Source organism: Heptranchias perlo, unplaced genomic scaffold (assembly GCF_035084215.1).
Source record: "Heptranchias perlo isolate sHepPer1 unplaced genomic scaffold, sHepPer1.hap1 HAP1_SCAFFOLD_626, whole genome shotgun sequence".
NCBI lineage: Eukaryota > Metazoa > Chordata > Chondrichthyes > Hexanchiformes > Hexanchidae > Heptranchias > Heptranchias perlo.
In genome coordinates, this window is record NW_027139651.1 from 50173 (window position 1) to 69409 (window position 19237).

The window sequence follows — 19237 nt, forward strand, 5'->3', positions numbered from 1 at the left end:
AGAGAGAGAGAGAGAGAGGGGTAGAGTTTGGGAGAGAGAGAGAGAGAGAGAGGGGTAGAGTTTGGGAGAGAGAGAGAGAGAGAGAGGGGTAGAGTTTGGGAGAGGGAGAGAGAGAGAGAGAGAGAGGGTAGAGTTTGGGAGAGAGAGAGAGAGAGAGGGGTAGAGTTTGGGAGAGGGAGAGAGAGAGAGAGAGGGGGTAGAGTTTGGGAGAGGGGAGAGAGAGAGAGAGAGGGGTAGAGTTTGGAGAGAGAGAGAGAGAGAGAGGGGTAGAGTTTGGGAGAGAGAGAGAGAGAGAGAGGGGTAGAGTTTGGGATGAGAGAGAGAGAGAGGGGTAGAGTTTGGGAGAGAGAGAGAGAGAGAGAGAGGGATAGAGTTTGGGAGAGAGAGAGAGAGAGAGAGAGGTAGAGTTTGGGAGAGGGAGAGAGAGAGAGAGAGGGGTAGAGTTTGGGAGAGAGAGAGAGAGAGAGGGGTAGAGTTTGGGAGAGAGAGAGAGAGAGAGAGGGTAGAGTTTGGGAGAGAGAGAGAGAGAGAGGGGTAGAGTTTGGGAGAGAGAGAGAGAGAGAGGGGTAGAGTTTGGGAGAGGAGAGAGAGAGAGAGAGGGGTAGAGTTTGGGAGAGAGAGAGAGAGAGAGGGGTAGAGTTTGGGAGAGAGAGAGAGAGAGAGAGAGGGTAGAGTTTGGGAGAGAGAGAGAGAGAGAGAGGGTAGAGTTTGGGAGAGAGAGAGAGAGAGAGGGTAGAGTTTGGGAGAGAGAGAGAGAGAGAGAGGGGTAGAGAGGTTTGGGAGAGAGAGAGAGAGAGAGAGGGTAGAGTTGGGAGAGGGAGAGAGAGAGAGAGAGGGGTAGAGTTTGGGAGAGAGAGAGAGAGAGAGGGGTAGAGTTTGGGAGAGAGAGAGAGAGAGAGAGGGGTAGAGTTGGGAGAGAGAGAGAGAGAGGGGTAGAGTTTGGCAGGTAGAGTTAGAGAGAGAGAGGGGAAGAGTTTGGAGAGAGAGAGAGAGTAGAGAGAGGGTAGAGTTGAGAGAGAGAGAGAGAGGGGTAGAGTTTGGGAGAGAGAGAGAGAGAGAGAGGGGTAGATTTTGGGAGAGGGAGAGAGAGAGAGAGAGAGGGGTACAGTTTGGGAGAGGGAGCCATTGCACCCCCACTGACCACTCACCTGGCTGTATCTTGGACTTATTCCTCTGGGCTGTCCGTGGTAGATGTAGACGCTCCCCCGATGCTCGTCCTCCAGGGGGCCCCGATGGCCACATCGCCCAGCCCGTCACCGTTCAGGTCCCTCAGGGCCGCGATCGCGCTCCCAAACCGGCCCAGCCCATTCCCCTCGACCCCTCGGAGGGTCCCAGTGCAGGAGAAATTACCCTGGATGCAGGGAGAGAGAGAGAGAGAGAGGTTGGAGCCAAGCCTGAACTCCCGACCTCCCTCCCTTGGGGTGCCAGGCTATTCCAATGTTGACCTCAGCCCCTGTTCGACCTGCCAGATGTGGCTCGCTCCCCCCTCCACCTCCCGGGCTGTGAGACCAACCCCCTCCCTCGACCATGGCTGTGTGAAGCCCTGGTCAGACCCCCATCTGGAGGCACTGCAAGGGTAGCGTTGGGACTCGAAGCATAAGTGAATTGATTGAATGGCGGGGACCAGGCTCGAGGGCTGAACGGCCTGGTCCTCCTCTTCCCATGGTCTGGGATCTCTTACCTGGGCTGAGAGTGGGCAGAAGCTCACTCTCCCACCTATCCCACTCTTGTGGTAAAGTGGGGCGCCAATCAGCAGGAAATCCGTCTCTCCATCTCCATCCAGGTCGACACTGGACAGCTCCACACCGAAATAAGATCCAATCTAAAGGAGGGAGAGATCAAGAATGTGTGAGATACACTGTCCTTTCCCCCTCTGGGACCGGGTCTCACAGTGTGTTAGATACACTGTCCTTTCCCCCTCTGGGACCGGGTGTCACAGTGCGTTAGATACAGTGTCCTTTCCCCCTCTGGGACCGGGTCTCACAGTGTGTTAGATACACTGTCCTTTCCCCCTCTGGGACCGGGTCTCACAGTGCGTTAGATACACTGTCCTTTCCCCCTCTGGGACCGGGTCTCACAGTGTGTTAGATACACTGTCCTTTCCCCCTCTGGGACCGGGTGTCACAGTGCGTTAGATACACTGTCCTTTCCCCCTCTGGACCGGGTCTCACAGTGTGTTAGATACACTGTCCTTTCCCCTCTGGGACCGGGTCTCACAGTGCGTTAGATACACTGTCCTTTCCCCCTCTGGGACCGGGTCTCACAGTGCGTTAGATACACTGTCCTTTCCCCCTCTGGGACCGGGTCTCACAGTGTGTTAGATACACTGTCCTTTCCCCCTCTGGGACCGGGTCTCACAGTGCGTTAGATACACTGTCCTTTCCCCCTCTGGGACCGGGTCTCACAGTGGGTTAGATACACTGTCCTTTCCCCCTCTGGGACCGGGTCTCACAGTGTGTTAGATACACTGTCCTTTCCCCCTCTGGACCGGGTCTCACAGTGCGTTAGATACACTGTCCTTTCCCCCTCTGGGACCGGGTCTCACAGTGTGTTAGATACACTGTCCTTTCCCCCTCTGGGACCGGGTCTCACAGTGCGTTAGATACACTGTCCTTTCCCCCTCTGGGACCGGGTCTCACAGTGTGTTAGATACACTGTCCTTTCCCCCTCTGGGACCGGGTCTCACAGTGGGTTAGATACACTGTCCTTTCCCCTCTGGGACCGGGTCTCACAGTGCGTTAGATACACTGTCCTTTCCCCCTCTGGACCGGATCTCACAGTGCGTTAGATACACTGTCCTTTCCCCCTCTGGGACCGGGTCTCACAGTGCGTTAGATACACTGTCCTTTCCCCCTCTGGGACCGGGTCTCACAGTGCGTTAGATACACTGTCCTTTCCCCCTCTGGGACCGGGTCTCACAGTGCGTTAGATACACTGTCCTTTCCCCCTCTGGGACCGGGTCTCACAGTGCGTTAGATACACTGTCCTTTCCCCCTCTGGGACGGGTCTCACAGTGCGTTAGATACACTGTCCTTTCCCCCTCTGGGACCGGGTCTCACAGTGCGTTAGATACACTGTCCTTTCCCCCTCTGGGACCGGGTCTCACAGTGCGTTAGATACACTGTCCTTTCCCCTCTGGGACCGGGTCTCACAGTGCGTTAGATACACTGTCCTTTCCCCCTCTGGGACCGGGTCTCACAGTGCGTTAGATACACTGTCCTTTCCCCCTCTGGGACGGGTCTCACAGTGCGTTAGATACACTGTCCTTTCCCCCTCTGGGACCGGGTCTCACAGTGCGTTAGATACACTGTCCTTTCCCCTCTGGGACCGGGTCTCACAGTGTGTTATATACACTGTCCTTTCCCCCTCTGGGACCGGGTCTCACAGTGCGTTAGATACACTGTCCTTTCCCCCTCTGGGACCGGGTCTCACAGTGCGTTAGATACACTGTCCTTTCCCCCTCTGGGACCGGATCTCACAGTGTGTTAGATACACTGTCCTTTCCCCCTCTGGGACCGGGTCTCACAGTGCGTTAGATACACTGTCCTATCCCCCTCTGGGACCGGGTCTCACAGTGCGTTAGACACACTGTCCTTTCCCCCTCTGGGACCGGGTCTCACAGTGCGTTAGATACACTGTCCTTTCCCCCTCTGGGACCGGGTCTCACAGTGCGTTAGATACACTGTCCTTTCCCCCTCTGGGACCGGGTCTCACAGTGCGTTAGATACACTGTCCTTTCCCCCTCTGGGACCGGGTCTCACAGTGGGTTAGATACACTGTCCTTTCCCCCTCTGGGACCGGGTGTCACAGTGCGTTAGATACACTGTCCTTACCCCCTCTGGGACCGGGTCTCACAGTGCGTTAGATGCACTGTCCTTTCCCCCTCTGGGACCGGGTCTTACAGTGCGTTAGATACGCAGTCCTTTCCCCCTCTGGGACCGGGTCTCACACTGCGTTAGATACACTGTCCTTTCCCCCTCTGGGACCGGGTCTTACAGTGCGTTAGATACGCAGTCCTTTCCCCCTCTGGGACCGGGTCTCACAGTGCGTTAGATACACTGTCCTTTCCCCCTCTGGGACCGGGTCTCACAGTGCGTTAGATACACTGTCCTTTCCCCCTCTGGGACCGGGTCTCACAGTGCGTTAGATACACTATCCTTTCCCCCTCTGGGACCGGGTCTCACAGTGTGTTAGATACACTGTCCTATCCCCCTCTGGGACCGGGTCTCACAGTGCGTTAGACACACTGTCCTTTCCCTCTCTGGGACCGGGTCTCACAGTGCGTTAGATACACTGTCCTTTCCCCCTCTGGGACCGGGTCTCACAGTGCGTTAGATACACTGTCCTTTCCCCCTCTGGGACCGGGTCTCACAGTGCGTTAGATACACTGTCCTTTCCCCCTCTGGGACCGGGTCTCACAGTGCGTTAGATACACTGTCCTTTCACCCTCTGGGACCGGGTCTCACAGTGCGTTAGATACACTGTCCTTTCCCCTCTGGGACCGGGTCTCACAGTGCGTTAGATACACTGTCCTTTCCCCCTCTGGGACCGGGTCTCACAGTGCGTTAGACACACTGTCCTTTCCCCCTCTGGGACCGGGTCTCACAGTGTGTTAGATACACTGTCCTTTCCCCCCTCTGGGACCGGGTCTCACAGTTGCGGGTTAGATACACTGTCCTTTCCCCCTCTGGGACCGGGTCTCACAGTGCGTTAGATACACTGTCCTTTCCCCCTCTGGGACCGGGTCTCACAGTGCGTTAGATACACTGTCCTTTCCCCCTCTGGGACCGGGTCTCACAGTGCGTTAGATACACTGTCCTTTCCCCCTCTGGGACCGGGTCTCACAGTGTGTTAGATACACTGTCCTTTCCCCCTCTGGGACCGGGTCTCACAGTGCGTTAGATACACTGTCCTTTCCCCCTCTGGGACGGGTCTCACAGTGCGTTAGATACACTGTCCTTTCGCCCTCTGGGACCGGGACTCACAGTGCGTTAGACACACTGTCCTTTCCCCCTCTGGACCGGGTCTCACAGTGTGTTAGACACACTGTCCTTTCCCCCTCTGGGACCGGGTCTCACACTGCGTTAGATACACTGTCCTTTCCCCCTCTGGGACTGGGTCTCACAGTGCGTTAGATACACTGTCCTTTCGCCCTCTGGGACTGGGTCTCACAGTGCGTTAGATACACTGTCCTTTCCCCTCTGCGACTGGGTCTCACAGTGTGTTAGATACACTGTCCTTTCCCCCTCTGGGACCGGGTCTCACAGTGCGTTAGATACACTGTCCTTTCACCCTCTGGGACCGGGTCTCACAGTGCGTTAGATACACTGTCCTTTCCCCCTCTGGGACCGGGTCTCACAGTGCGTTAGATACACTGTCCTTTCCCCCTCTGGGACCGGGTCTCACAGTGCGTTAGATACACTGTCCTTTCGCCCTCTGGGACCGGGTCTCACAGTGTGTTAGATACACTGTCCTTTCCCCCTCTGGGACCGGGTCTCACAGTGCGTTAGATACACTGTCCTTTCCCCCTCTGGGACCGGGTCTCACAGTGTGTTAGATACACTGTCCTTTCCCCCTCTGGGACCGGGTCTCACAGTGCGTTAGATACACTGTCCTTTCCCCCTCTGGGACCGGGTCTCACAGTGCGTTAGATACACTGTCCTTTCCCCCTCTGGGACCGGGTCTCACAGTGCGTTAGATACACTGTCCTTTCCCCCTCTGGACCGGGTCTCACAGTGCGTTAGATACACTGTCCTTTCCCCTCTGGGACCGGGTCTCACAGTGTGTTAGATACACTGTCCTTTCCCTCTCTTGACCGGGTCTCACAGTGCGTTAGATACACTGTCCTTTCCCCCTCTGGGACCGGGTCTCACAGTGCGTTAGATACACTGTGCTTTCCCCCTCTGGGACCGGGTCTCACAGTGTGTTAGATACACTGTCCTTTCCCCCTCTGGGACCGGGTCTCACAGTGCGTTAGATACACTGTCCTTTCCCTCTCTTGACCGGGTCTCACAGTGCGTTAGATACACTGTCCTTTCCCCCTCTGGGACCGGGTCTCACAGTGTGTTAGATACACTGTCCTTTCCCTCTCTTGACCGGGTCTCACAGTGCGTTAGATACACTGTCCTTTCCCCCTCTGGACCGGGTCTCACAGTGTGTTAGATACACTGTCCTTTCCCTCTCTTGACCGGGTCTCACAGTGCGTTAGATACACTGTCCTTTCCCCCTCTGGGACCGGGTCTCACAGTGCGTTAGATACACTGTCCTTTCCCCCTCTGGGACCGGGTCTCACAGTGCGTTAGATACACTGTCCTTTCCCCCTCTGGGACCGGGTCTCACAGTGCGTTAGATACACTGTCCTTTCCCCCTCTGGGACCGGATCTCACAGTGTGTTAGATACACTGTCCTTTCCCCCTCTGGGACCGGGTCTCACAGTGCGTTAGATACACTGTCCTTTCCCCCTCTGGGACCGGGTCTCACAGTGTGTTAGATACACTGTCCTATCCCCCTCTGGGACCGGGTCTCACAGTGCGTTAGACACACTGTCCTTTCCCCCTCTGGGACCGGGTCTCACAGTGCGTTAGATACACTGTCCTTTCCCCCTCTGGGACCGGGTCTCACAGTGCGTTAGATACACTGTCCTTTCCCCCTCTGGGACCGGGTCTCACACTGCGTTAGATACACTGTCCTTTCCCCCTCTGGGACCGGGTCTCACAGTGCGTTAGATACGCAGTCCTTTCCCCCTCTGGGACCGGGTCTTACAGTGCGTTAGATACGCAGTCCTTTCCCCCTCTGGGACCGGGTCTCACAGTGCATTAGATACACTGTCCTTTCCCCCTCTGGGACCGGGTCTCACAGTGTGTTAGATGCACTGTCCTTTCCCCCTCTGGGACCGGGTCTCACACTGCGTTAGATACACTGTCCTTTCCCCTCTGGGACCGGGTCTTACAGTGCGTTAGATACGCAGTCCTTTCCCCCTCTGGGACCGGGTCTCACAGTGCATTAGATACACTGTCCTTTCCCCTCTGGGACCGGGTCTCACAGTGCGTTAGATACACTGTCCTTTCCCCCTCTGGGACCGGGTCTCACAGTGCGTTAGATACACTGTCCTTTCCCCCTCTGGGACCGGATCTCACAGTGTGTTAGATACACTGTCCTTTCCCCCTCTGGGACCGGGTCTCACAGTGCGTTAGATACACTGTCCTTTCCCCCTCTGGGACCGGGTCTCACAGTGTGTTAGATACACTGTCCTATCCCCCTCTGGGACCGGGTCTCACAGTGCGTTAGACACACTGTCCTTTCCCCCTCTGGGACCGGGTCTCACAGTGCGTTAGATACACTGTCCTTTCCCCCTCTGGGACCGGGTCTCACAGTGCGTTAGATACACTGTCCTTTCCCCCCCTGGGACCGGGTCTCACAGTGCGTTAGATACACTGTCCTTTCCCCTCTGGGACCGGGTCTCACAGTGCGTTAGATACACTGTCCTTTCCCCCTCTGGGACCGGGTCTCACAGTGCGTTAGACACACTGTCCTTTCCCCTCTGGGACCGGGTCTCACAGTGTGTTAGATACACTGTCCTTTCCCCCTCTGGGACCGGGTCTCACAGTGCGTTAGATACACTGTCCTTTCCCCCTCTGGGACCGGGTCTCACAGTGCGTTAGATACACTGTCCTTTCCCCCTCTGGGACCGGGTCTCACAGTGTGTTAGATACACTGTCCTTTCCCCCTCTGGGACCGGGTCTCACAGTGCATTAGATACACTGTCCTTTCCCCTCTGGGACCGGGTCTCACAGTGTGTTAGATACACTGTCCTTTCCCCCTCTGGGACCGGGTCTCACAGTGCGTTAGATACACTGTCCTTTCCCCCTCTGGGACCGGGTCTCACAGTGCGTTAGATACACTGTCCTTTCGCCCTCTGGGACCTGGACTCACAGTGCGTTAGACACACTGTCCTTTCCCCCTCTGGGACCGGGTCTCACAGTGTGTTAGACACACTGTCCTTTCCCCCTCTGGGACCGGGTCTCACACTGCGTTAGATACACTGTCCTTTCCCCCTCTGGGACTGGGTCTCACAGTGCGTTAGATACACTGTCCTTTCGCCCTCTGGACCGATTCTCACAGTGCGTTAGATACACTGTCCTTTCCCCCTCTGGGACTGGGTCTCACAGTGTGTTAGATACACTGTCCTTTCCCCCTCTGGGACCGGGTCTCACAGTGCGTTAGATACACTGTCCTTTCACCCTCTGGGACCGGGTCTCACAGTGCGTTAGATACACTGTCCTTTCCCCCTCTGGACCGGGACTCACAGTGCGTTAGATACACTGTCCTTTCCCCTCTGGGACCGGGTCTCACAGTGCGTTAGATACACTGTCCTTTCGCCCTCTGGGACCGGGTCTCACAGTGTGTTAGATACACTGTCCTTTCCCCCTCTGGGACCGGGTCTCACAGTGCGTTAGATACACTGTCCTTTCCCCTCTGGGACCGGGTCTCACAGTGTGTTAGATACACTGTCCTTTCCCCCTCTGGGACCGGGTCTCACACTGCGTTAGATACACTGTCCTTTCCCCCTCTGGGACCGGGTCTCACAGTGTGTTAGATACACTGTCCTTTCCCCTCTGGGACCGGGTCTCACAGTGCGTTAGATACACTGTCCTTTCCCCCTCTGGGACCGGGTCTCACAGTGCGTTAGATACACTGTCCTTTCCCCTCTGGGACCGGGTCTCACAGTGTGTTAGATACACTGTCCTTTCCCTCTCTTGACCGGGTCTCACAGTGCGTTAGATACACTGTCCTTTCCCCCTCTGGGACCGGTCTCACAGTGCGTTAGATACACTGTCCTTTCCCCCTCTGGGACCGGGTCTCACAGTGTGTTAGATACACTGTCCTTTCCCCCTCTGGGACCGGGTCTCACAGTGCGTTAGATACACTGTCCTTTCCTCTCTTGACCGGGTCTCACAGTGCGTTAGATACACTGTCCTTTCCCCCTCTGGGACCGGGTCTCACAGTGTGTTAGATACACTGTCCTTTCCCTCTCTTGACCGGGTCTCACAGTGCGTTAGATACACTGTCCCTTTCCCTCTCTGGACCGGGTCTCACAGTGTGTTAGATGCACTGTCCTTTCCCTCTCTTGACCGGGTCTCACAGTGCGTTAGATACACTGTCCTTTCCCCCTCTGGGACCGGGTCTCACAGTGCGTTAGATACACTGTCCTTTCCCCCTCTGGGACCGGGTCTCACAGTGCGTTAGATACACTGTCCTTTCCCCCTCTGGGACCGGGTCTCACAGTGCGTTAGATACACTGTCCTTTCCCCCCTCTGGGACCGGGTCTCACAGTGTGTTAGATACACTGTCCTTTCCCCCTCTGGGACCGGGTCTCACAGTGCGTTAGATACACTGTCCTTTCCCTCTCTTGACCGGGTCTCACAGTGCGTTAGATACACTGTCCTTTCCCCCTCTGGGACCGGGTCTCACAGTGCGTTAGATACACTGTCCTTTCCCCCTCTGGGACCGGGTCTCACAGTGCGTTAGATACACTGTCCTTTCCCCCTCTGGGACCGGGTCTCACACTGCGTTAGATACACTGTCCTTTCCCCCTCTGGGACCGGGTCTCACAGTGTGTTAGATACACTGTCCTTTCCCCCTCTGGGACCGGGTCTCACAGTGCGTTAGATACACTGTCCTTTCCCCCTCTGGGACCGGGTCTCACAGTGCGTTAGATACACTGTCCTTTCCCCCTCTGGGACCGGGTCTCACAGTGCGTTAGATACACTGTCCTTTCCCCCTCTGGGACCGGGTCTCACAGTGCGTTAGATACACTGTCCTTTCCCCCTCTGGGACCGGGTCTCACAGTGTGTTCGATACACTGTCCTTTCCCCCTCTGGGACCGGGTCTCACAGTGCGTTAGATACACTGTCCTTTCCCCCTCTGGGACCGGGTCTCACAGTGTGTTAGATACACTGTCCTTTCCCCCTCTGGGACCGGGTCTCACAGTGCGTTAGATACACTGTCCTTTCGCCCTCTGGGACCGGGACTCACAGTGCGTTAGACACACTGTCCTTTCCCCCTCTGGACCGGGGTCTCACAGTGTGTTAGACACACTGTCCTTTCCCCCTCTGGGACCGGGTCTCACACTGCGTTAGATACACTGTCCTTTCCCCCTCTGGGACTGGGTCTCACAGTGCGTTAGATACACTGTCCTTTCGCCCTCTGGGACCGGGTCTCACAGTGTGTTAGATACACTGTCCTTTCGCCCTCTGGGACCGGGTCTCACAGTGCGTTAGATACACTGTCCTTTCCCCCTCTGGGACTGGGTCTCACAGTGTGTCAGATACACTGTCCTTTCCCCCTCTGGGACCGGGTCTCACAGTGCGTTAGATACACTGTCCTTTCACCCTCTGGGACCGGGTCTCACAGTGCGTTAGATACACTGTCCTTTCCCCCTCTGGGACCGGGTCTCACAGTGCGTTAGATACACTGTCCTTTCCCCCTCTGGGACCGGGTCTCACAGTGCGTTAGATACACTGTCCTTTCGCCCTCTGGGACCGGGTCTCACAGTGTGTTAGATACACTGTCCTTTCCCCCTCTGGGACCGGGTCTCACAGTGCGTTAGATACGCTTGTCCTTTCCCCCTCTGGGACCGGGTCTCACAGTGCGTTAGATACACTGTCCTTTCCCCTCTTGACCGGGTCTCACAGTGCGTTCGATACACTGTCCTTTCCCCCTCTGGGACCGGGTCTCACAGTGCGTTAGATACACTGTCCTTTCCCCCTCTGGGACCGGGTCTCACAGTGTGTTAGATACACTGTCCTTTCCCCCTCTGGACCGGGTCTCACAGTGCGTTAGATACACTGTCCTTTCCCTCTCTTGACCGGGTCTCACAGTGCGTTAGATACACTGTCCTTTCCCCCTCTGGGACCGGGTCTCACAGTGTGTTAGATACACTGTCCTTTCCCTCTCTTGACCGGGTCTCACAGTGCGTTAGATACACTGTCCTTTCCCCCTCTGGGACCGGGTCTCACAGTGCGTTAGATACACTGTCCTTTCCCCCTCTGGGACCGGGTCTCACAGTGCGTTAGATACACTGTCCTTTCCCCCTCTGGGACCGGGTCTCACAGTGCGTTAGATACACTGTCCTTTCCCCCTCTGGGACCGGGTCTCACAGTGTGTTAGATACACTGTCCTTTCCCCCTCTGGGACCGGGTCTCACAGTGCGTTAGATACACTGTCCTTTCCCCCTCTGGGACCGGGTCTCACAGTGTGTTAGATACACTGTCCTTTCCCCCTCTGGGACCGGGTCTCACAGTGCGTTAGATACACTGTCCTTTCCCCCTCTTGACCGGGTCTCACAGTGCGTTAGATACACTGTCCTTTCCCCCTCTGGGACCGGGTCTCACAGTGCGTTAGATACACTGTCCTTTCCCCCTCTTGACCGGGTCTCACAGTGCGTTAGATACACTGTCCTTTCCCCCTCTGGGACCGGGTCTCACAGTGCATTAGATACACTGTCCTTTCCCCCTCTGGGACCGGGTCTCACACTGCGTTAGATACACTGTCCTTTCCCCCTCTGGGACCGGGTCTCACAGTGTGTTAGATACACTGTCCTTTCCCCCTCTGGGACCGGGTCTCACAGTGCGTTAGATACACTGTCCTTTCCCCCTCTGGGACCGGGTCTCACAGTGCGTTAGATACACTGTCCTTTCCCCCTCTGGGACCGGGTCTCACAGTGCGTTAGATACACTGTCCTTTCCCCCTCTGGGACCGGGTCTCACAGTGCGTTAGATACACTGTCCTTTCCCCCTCTGGGACCGGGTCTCACAGTGCGTTAGATACACTGTCCTTTCCCCCTCTGGGACCCGGTCTCACAGTGTGTTAGATACACTGTCCTTTCCCCCTCTGGGACCGGGTCTCACAGTGTGTTAGATACACTGTCCTTTCCCCCTCTGGGACCGGGTCTCACAGTGTGTTAGATACACTGTCCTTTCCCCCTCTGGGACTGGGTCTCACAGTGCGTTAGATACACTGTCCTTTCCCCCTCTGGGACCGGGTCTCACAGTGTGTTAGATACACTGTCCTTTCCCCCTCTGGGACCGGGTCTCACAGTGTGTTAGATACACTGTCCTTTCCCCCTCTGGGACCGGGTCTCACAGTGCGTTAGATACACTGTCCTTTCCCCCTCTGGGACCAGGTCTCACAGTGCGTTAGATACACTGTCCTTTCCCCCTCTGGGACCGGGTCTCACAGTGCGTTAGATACACTGTCCTTTCCCCCTCTTGACCGGGTCTCACAGTGCGTTAGATACACTGTCCTTTCCCCCTCTGGGACCGGGTCTCACAGTGCATTAGATACACTGTCCTTTCCCCCTCTGGGACCGGGTCTCACACTGCGTTAGATACACTGTCCTTTCCCCCTCTGGGACCGGGTCTCACAGTGTGTTAGATGCACTGTCCTTTCCCCCTCTGGGACCGGGTCTCACAGTGCGTTAGATACACTGTCCTTTCCCCCTCTGGGACCGGGTCTCACAGTGCGTTAGATACACTGTCCTTTCCCCCTCTGGGACCGGGTCTCACAGTGCGTTAGATACACTGTCCTTTCCCCCTCTGGGACCCGGTCTCACAGTGTGTTAGATACACTGTCCTTTCCCCCTCTGGGACCGGGTCTCACAGTGTGTTAGATACACTGTCCTTTCCCCCTCTGGGACCGGGTCTCACAGTGCGTTAGATACACTGTCCTTTCCCCCTCTGGGACCGGGTCTCACAGTGCGTTAGATACACTGTCCTTTCCCCCTCTGGGACCCGGTCTCACAGTGCGTTAGATGCACTGTCCTTTCCCCCTCTGGGACCGGGTCTCACAGTGCGTTAGATACACTGTCCTTTCCCCCTCTGGGACCGGGTCTCACAGTGCGTTAGATACACTGTCCTTTCCCCCTCTGGGACCGGGTCTCACAGTGCGTTAGATACACTGTCCTTTCCCCCTCTGGGACCGGGTCTCACAGTGTGTTAGATACACTGTCCTTTCCCCCTCTGGGACCGGGTCTCACAGTGTGTTAGATACACTGTCCTTTCCCCCTCTGGGACCGGGTCTCACAGTGCGTTAGATACACTGTCCTTTCCCCCTCTGGGACCGGGTCTCACAGTGTGTTAGATAAACTGTCCTTTCCCCCTCTGGGACCGGGTCTCACAGTGCGTTAGATACACTGTCCTTTCCCCCTCTGGGACCGGGTCTCACAGTGCGTTAGACACACTGTCCTTTCCCCCTCTGGGACCGGGTCTCACAGTGCGTTAGATACACTGTCCTTTCCCCCTCTGGGACCGGGTCTCACAGTGCGTTAGATACACTGTCCTTTCCCCCTCTGGGACCGGGTCTCACAGTGCGTTAGATACACTGTCCTTTCCCCCTCTGGGACCGGGTCTCACAGTGCGTTAGATACACTGTCCTTTCCCCCTCTGGGACCGGGTCTCACAGTGTGTTAGATACACTGTCCTTTCCCCCTCTGGGACCGGGTCTCACAGTGTGTTAGATACACTGTCCTTTCCCCCTCTGGGACCGGGTCTCACAGTGCGTTAGATACACTGTCCTTTCCCCCTCTGGGACCGGGTCTCACAGTGTGTTAGATACACTGTCCTTTCCCCCTCTGGGACCGGGTCTCACAGTGCGTTAGATACACTGTCCTTTCCCCCTCTGGGACCGGGTCTCACAGTGCATTAGATACACTGTTCTTTCCCCCTCTGGGACCGGGTCTCACAGTGCGTTAGATACACTGTCCTTTCCCCCTCTGGGACCGGGTCTCACAGTGTGTTAGATACACTGTCCTTTCCCCCTCTGGGACCGGGTCTCACAGTGCGTTAGATACACTGTCCTTTCCCCCTCTGGGACCGGGTCTCACAGTGCATTAGATACACTGTTCTTTCCCCCTCTGGGACCGGGTCTCACAGTGTGTTAGATACACTGTCCTTTCCCCCTCTGGGACCGGGTCTCACAGTGCGTTAGATACACTGTTCTTTCCCCCTCTGGGACCGGGTCTCACAGTGTGTTAGATACACTGTCCTTTCCCCCTCTGGGACCGGGTCTCACAGTGCGTTAGATACACTGTCCTTTCCCCCTCTGGGACCGGGTCTCACAGTGCGTTAGATACACTGTCCTTTCCCCCTCTGGGACCGGGTCTCACAGTGCGTTAGATACACTGTCCTTTCCCCCTCTGGGACCGGGTCTCACAGTGCGTTAGACACACTGTCCTTTCCCCCTCTGGGACCGGGTCTCACAGTGTGTTAGATACACTGTCCTTTCCCCCTCTGGGACCGGGTCTCACGGTGTGTTAGATACACTGTCCTTTCCCCCTCTGGGACCGGGTCTCACAGTGTGTTAGATACACTGTCCTTTCCCCCTCTGGGACCGGGTCTCACAGTGTGTTAGATACACTGTCCTTTCCCCCTCTGGGACCGGGTCTCACAGTGCGTTAGATACACTGTCCTTTCCCACTCTGGGACCGGGTCTCACAGTGCGTTAGATACACTGTCCTTTCCCCCTCTGGGACCGGGTCTCACACTGCGTTCGATGCACTGATGTACATCCGGCCTGTCCCGAGCTGAAAGCCTGGGACTCAGTTACCCACCTGATCTCCTTCGATGCGCTGTTTCACTTCCCACTTTGTCCGGTTGCTCCCAGGCCCGAAAATGACCACCTGTCCCCTGTGCTTATAACGCGGGGCGCCGACAACGGAGAAGGATTGGCTCCCGAGTGTGGCTTTCACTATGGAATATCCTGAGACACGGACAGGGGGGGAAAGATGTCCAATCACTGAGGGTCCTTGGCATAAAGGAATGGAGGGAGAGAGGGAGGGATGGAGGAAGGGAGGGAGGGATGGAGAGAGGGAGGGAGGGAGGGAGAGAGGGAGGGGTGGAGGAAGGGACAGAGCGAGAGATGGAGGAAGGGACGGAGAGGCGGGGGGAATGAGCGATGGAGGGAGAGAGGGACAGAAGGACTTAGAGAGAGAGAGAAGGAGGGAGAGAGGGAGAGAAGGAGGGAGGGAGAGAGGGAGGGAAGAAGGCAGGGAGGGAGAGGTGGGGGGAATGAGCGATGGAGGGAGAGAGGGAGAGAAGGACATAGAGAGAGAGAGAAAGAGGGAGAGAGGGAGAGAAGGAGGGAGGGAGAGAGAGAGGGAAGAAGGGAGAGAGGGAGAGAGGGAGAAAGGGAGGGACGGTAAGGGGGTGAGTGGAAGGGAGGGAGGGATAGAGGGAGATAGATATTGTAGCGCTCCCTCAGTACTGACCCTCCGACAGTGCGGCGCTCCCTCAGTACCGACCCTCCGACAGTGCGGCGCTCCCTCAGTACCGACCCTCCGACAGTGCGGCGCTCCCTCAGTACCGACCCTCCGACAGTGCGGCGCTCCCTCAGTACCGACCCTCCGACAGTGCGGCGCTCCCTCAGTACCGACCCTCCGACAGTGCGGCGCTCCCTCAGTACTGACCCTCCGACAGTGCGGCGCTCCCTCAGTACCGACCCTCTGACAGTGCGGCGCTCCCTCAGTCCCGACCCTCCGACAGTGCGGCGCTCCCTCAGTACCGACCCTCCGACAGTGCGGCGCTCCCTCAGTCCCGACCCTCCGACAGTGCGGCGCTCCCTCGGTACTGGGTGACCGGGGAGCGGGGGCCTGGATCATGGGGGCTCGAGTCCCTGGAGCGAGTGTGGGGCTCGACCCCACGACCTTGTGACCCCCGAGGTCCAGGCCACCGAGCCGCGGCCGACCCCAGGCGCCCCTCACCCTCCTCACCCAGGTACGATTCGGCCATGTCTTTGAGCGTTGAGTCCTGGATAACCTCCTCCTGCCCGTCTTGAACCTTGACCAGCGCGCCCGACCAGTCGTTCGCTCCCACGGCTCCCAACACAATGGCGTCCTGCGTGGGGAAGGGCAAGGAGGGCTGGTTAGAGGGGAGAGTTTAGCCCGACAAGACCTCCCGTCAATAAAGCACCCTTAACGGTATGAAACGGCCCCCAAGACCCTTCGCTGGAGGGTTATCAGACACAATCTGATCCCGGGGCCACAGGAGGAGATATCGGGACAGGTGACCAAAAGCTCGGTCAATGAGGGAGGGTTTCAGGAGGGTCTCAGAGGAGGAGACGGAGGAGGGGGAGGTTTAGGGAGTGAATTCCAGAGCTCGGGGCCCGGGCGGCTGAAGGCATGGCCGCCAATGGTGGAGCGAAGAGGCCGGAATTCATGCAGGACGATGGGGAGAGAGCGGGGCAGTGGGATTAGTTTGGGGATCGATACAGGACTATGGGGGAGAGAGCGGGGCAGTGGGATTAGTTTGGGGATCGATACAGGGCTATGGGGGAGAGAGTGGGGCAGTGGGATTAGTTTGGGGATCGATACAGGGCTATGGGGAGAGAGCGGGGCAGTGGGATTAGTTTGGGGATTGATACAGGGCTATGGGGAGAGAGCGGGGCAGTGGGATTAGTTTGGGATTGATACAGGGCTATGGGGAGAGAGCGGGGCAGTGGGATTAGTTTGGGGATCGATACAGGGCAATGGGGAGAGAGCGGGGCAGTGGGATTAGTTTGGGGATTGATACAGGGCTATGGGGAGAGAGCGGGGCAGTGGGATTAGTTTGGGGATCGATACAGGGCAATGGGGAGAGAGCGGGGCAGTGGGATTAGTTTGGGGATTGATACAGGGCTATGGGGAGAGAGCGGGGCAGTGGGATTAGTTTGGGGATTGATACAGGGCTATGGGGAGAGAGCGGGGCAGTGGGATTAGTTTGGGGATCGATACAGGGCTATGGGGAGAGAGCGGGGCAGTGGGATTAGTTTGGGGATTGATACAGGGCTATGGGGAGAGAGCGGGGCAGTGGGATTAGTTTGGGGATTGATACAGGGCTATGGGGAGAGAGCGGGGCAGTGGGATTAGTTTGGGGATTGATACAGGGCTATGGGGAGAGAGCGGGGCAGTGGGATTAGTTTGGGGATCGATACAGGGCTATGGGGAGAGAGTGGGGCAGTGGGATTAGTTTGGGGATTGATACAGGGCTATGGGGAGAGAGTGGGGCAGTGGGATTAGTTTGGGGATTGATACAGGGCTATGGGGAGAGAGCGGGGCAGTGGGATTAGTTTGGGGATTGATACAGGGCTATGGGGAGAGAGCGGGGCAGTGGGATTAGTTTGGGGATCGATACAGGTCTATGGGGAGAGAGCGGGGCAGTGGGATTAGTTTGGGGATCGATACAGGGCTATGGGGAGAGAGCGGGGCAGTGGGATTAGTTTGGGGATCGATACAGGGCTATGGGGAGAGAGCGGGGCAGTGGGATTAGTTTGGGATTGATACAGGGCTATGGGGAGAGAGTGGGGCAGTGGGATTAGTTTGGGGATTGATACGGGGCTATGGGGAGAGAGTGGGGCAGTGGGATTAGTTTGGGGATTGATACAGGGCTATGGGGAGAGAGCGGGGCAGTGGGATTAGTTTGGGGATCGATACAGGGCTATGGGGAGAGAGTGGGGCAGTGGGATTAGTTTCGGGATCGATACAGGGCTATGGGGAGAGAGTGGGGCAGTGGGATTAGTTTGGGGATCGATACAGGGCTATGGGGAGAGAGTGGGGCAGTGGGATTAGTTTGGGGATCGATACAGGGCTATGGGGAGAGAGTGGGGCAGTGGGATTAGTTTGGGGATTGATACAGGGCTATGGGGAGAGAGTGGGGCAGTGGGATTAGTTTGGGGATCGATACAGGACTATGGGGAGAGAGTGGGGCAGTGGGATTAGTTTGGGGATTGATACAGGGCGATGGGGAGAGAGTGGGGCAGTGGGATTAGTTTGGGGATCGATGCAGGGCTATGGGGAGAGAGTGGGGCAGTGGGATTAGTTTGGGGATCGATACAGGGCTATGGGGAGAGAGCGGGGCAGTGGGATTAGTTTGGGGATTGATACAGGGCTATGGGGAGAGAGTGGGTCAGTGGGATTAGTTTGGGGATCGATACAGGGCTATGGGGAGAGAGCGGGGCAGTGGGATTAGTTTGGGGATCGATACAGGGCTATGGGGAGAGAGCGGGGCAGTGGAATTAGTTTGGGGATTGATACAGAGCTATGGGGAGAGAGCGGGGCAGTGGGATTAGTTTGGGGATCGATACAGGGCTATGGGGAGAGAGCGGGGCAGTGGGATTAGTTTGGGGATCGATACAGGACTATGGGGAGAGAGTGGGGCAGTGGGATTAGTTTGGGATTGATACAGGGCTATGGGGAGAGAGCGGGGCAGTGGGATTAGTTTGGGGATCGATACAGGGCTATGGGGAGAGAGCGGGGCAGTGGGATTAGTTTGGGGATCGATACAGGACTATGGGGAGAGAGTGGGGCAGTGGGATTAGTTTGGGGATTGATACAGGGCTATGGGGAGAGAGCGGGGCAGTGGGATTAGTTTGGGGATTGATTGGTACATACTTCTTCGAAGATTGCACTGAATCCTGCTTGAGCCATCTCAAGATGGAAGGAACTTTTCCCCGATGAATTCCCGGTTCCTGCAGCAAGAGAGAAACACTGGATTTTAGGGTTACAGAATCGGGAAGGGTCCAGGAACAGGAAAATATGGAGCAGAGGAACATGGGGAGGAAATGGGAATCGTTCCCACTCGGGACTTGGAGGATGGACAGACTGGGGAACAGTGGGGTATAGAGAGAGGGGACACACTGGGGAACAGTGGGGTATAGAGAGAGGGGACACACTGGGGAACAGTGGGGTATAGAGAGAGGGGACACACTGGGGAACAGTGGGGTATAGAGAGAGGGGACACACTGGGGAACAGTGGGGTATAGAGAGAGGGGACACACTGGGGAACAGTGGGGTATAGAGAGAGGGGACACACTGGGGAACAGTGGGGTATAGAGAGAGGGGACACACTGGGGAACAGTGGGGTATAGAGAGGGGGGACACACTGGGGAACAGTGGGGTATAGAGAGAGGGGACACACTGAGGAACAGTGGGGTATAGAGAGAGAGGACACACTGGGGAACAGTGGGGTATAGAGAGAGAGGGGACACACTGGGGAACAGTGGGGTATAGAGAGAGAGGGGACACACTGGGGAACAGTGGGGTATAGAGAGAGAGGACACACTGGGGAACAGTGGGGTATAGAGAGAGGGGACACACTGGGGAACAGTGGGGTATAGAGAGAGAGGACACACTGGGGAACAGTGGGGTATAGAGAGAGGGGACACACTGGGGAACAGTGGGGTATAGAGAGAGGAGACACACTGGGGA

At 56.8% G+C, this 19237-nt stretch overlaps 1 protein-coding gene across 1 annotated transcript; it reads right to left on the reverse strand.

Moving 5' to 3' along the window:
- Positions 1–1165: 1165 nt before the first annotated feature.
- LOC137317657 (integrin alpha-X-like) lies at positions 1166–18494 on the reverse strand. The gene is made up of 5 exons (XM_067980826.1): positions 18422–18494; positions 15767–15890; positions 14609–14757; positions 1682–1822; positions 1166–1351 (listed from the first exon to the last, which is right to left on the reverse strand). The coding sequence occupies exons 1-5, from the start codon at positions 18455–18457 to the stop codon at positions 1166–1168; spliced, it is 636 nt and encodes a 211-aa protein (XP_067836927.1). The 5' UTR covers positions 18458–18494.
- Positions 18495–19237: the final 743 nt, after the last annotated feature.

Coding starts and splice junctions, on each gene's coding strand:
- LOC137317657 (XM_067980826.1), bottom strand. CDS start 18,457: ATGGCTCAAGCAGGATTCAGTGCAATCTTCGAAGAA. Junction 14,758..15,766: donor CATGGCCGAATCGTACCTGG/GTGAGGAGGGTG, acceptor TCCGTGTCTCAG/GATATTCCATAGTGAAAGCC. Junction 1,823..14,608: donor AGCGCATCGAAGGAGATCAG/GTGGGTAACTGA, acceptor TCCCTCCTTTAG/ATTGGATCTTATTTCGGTGT.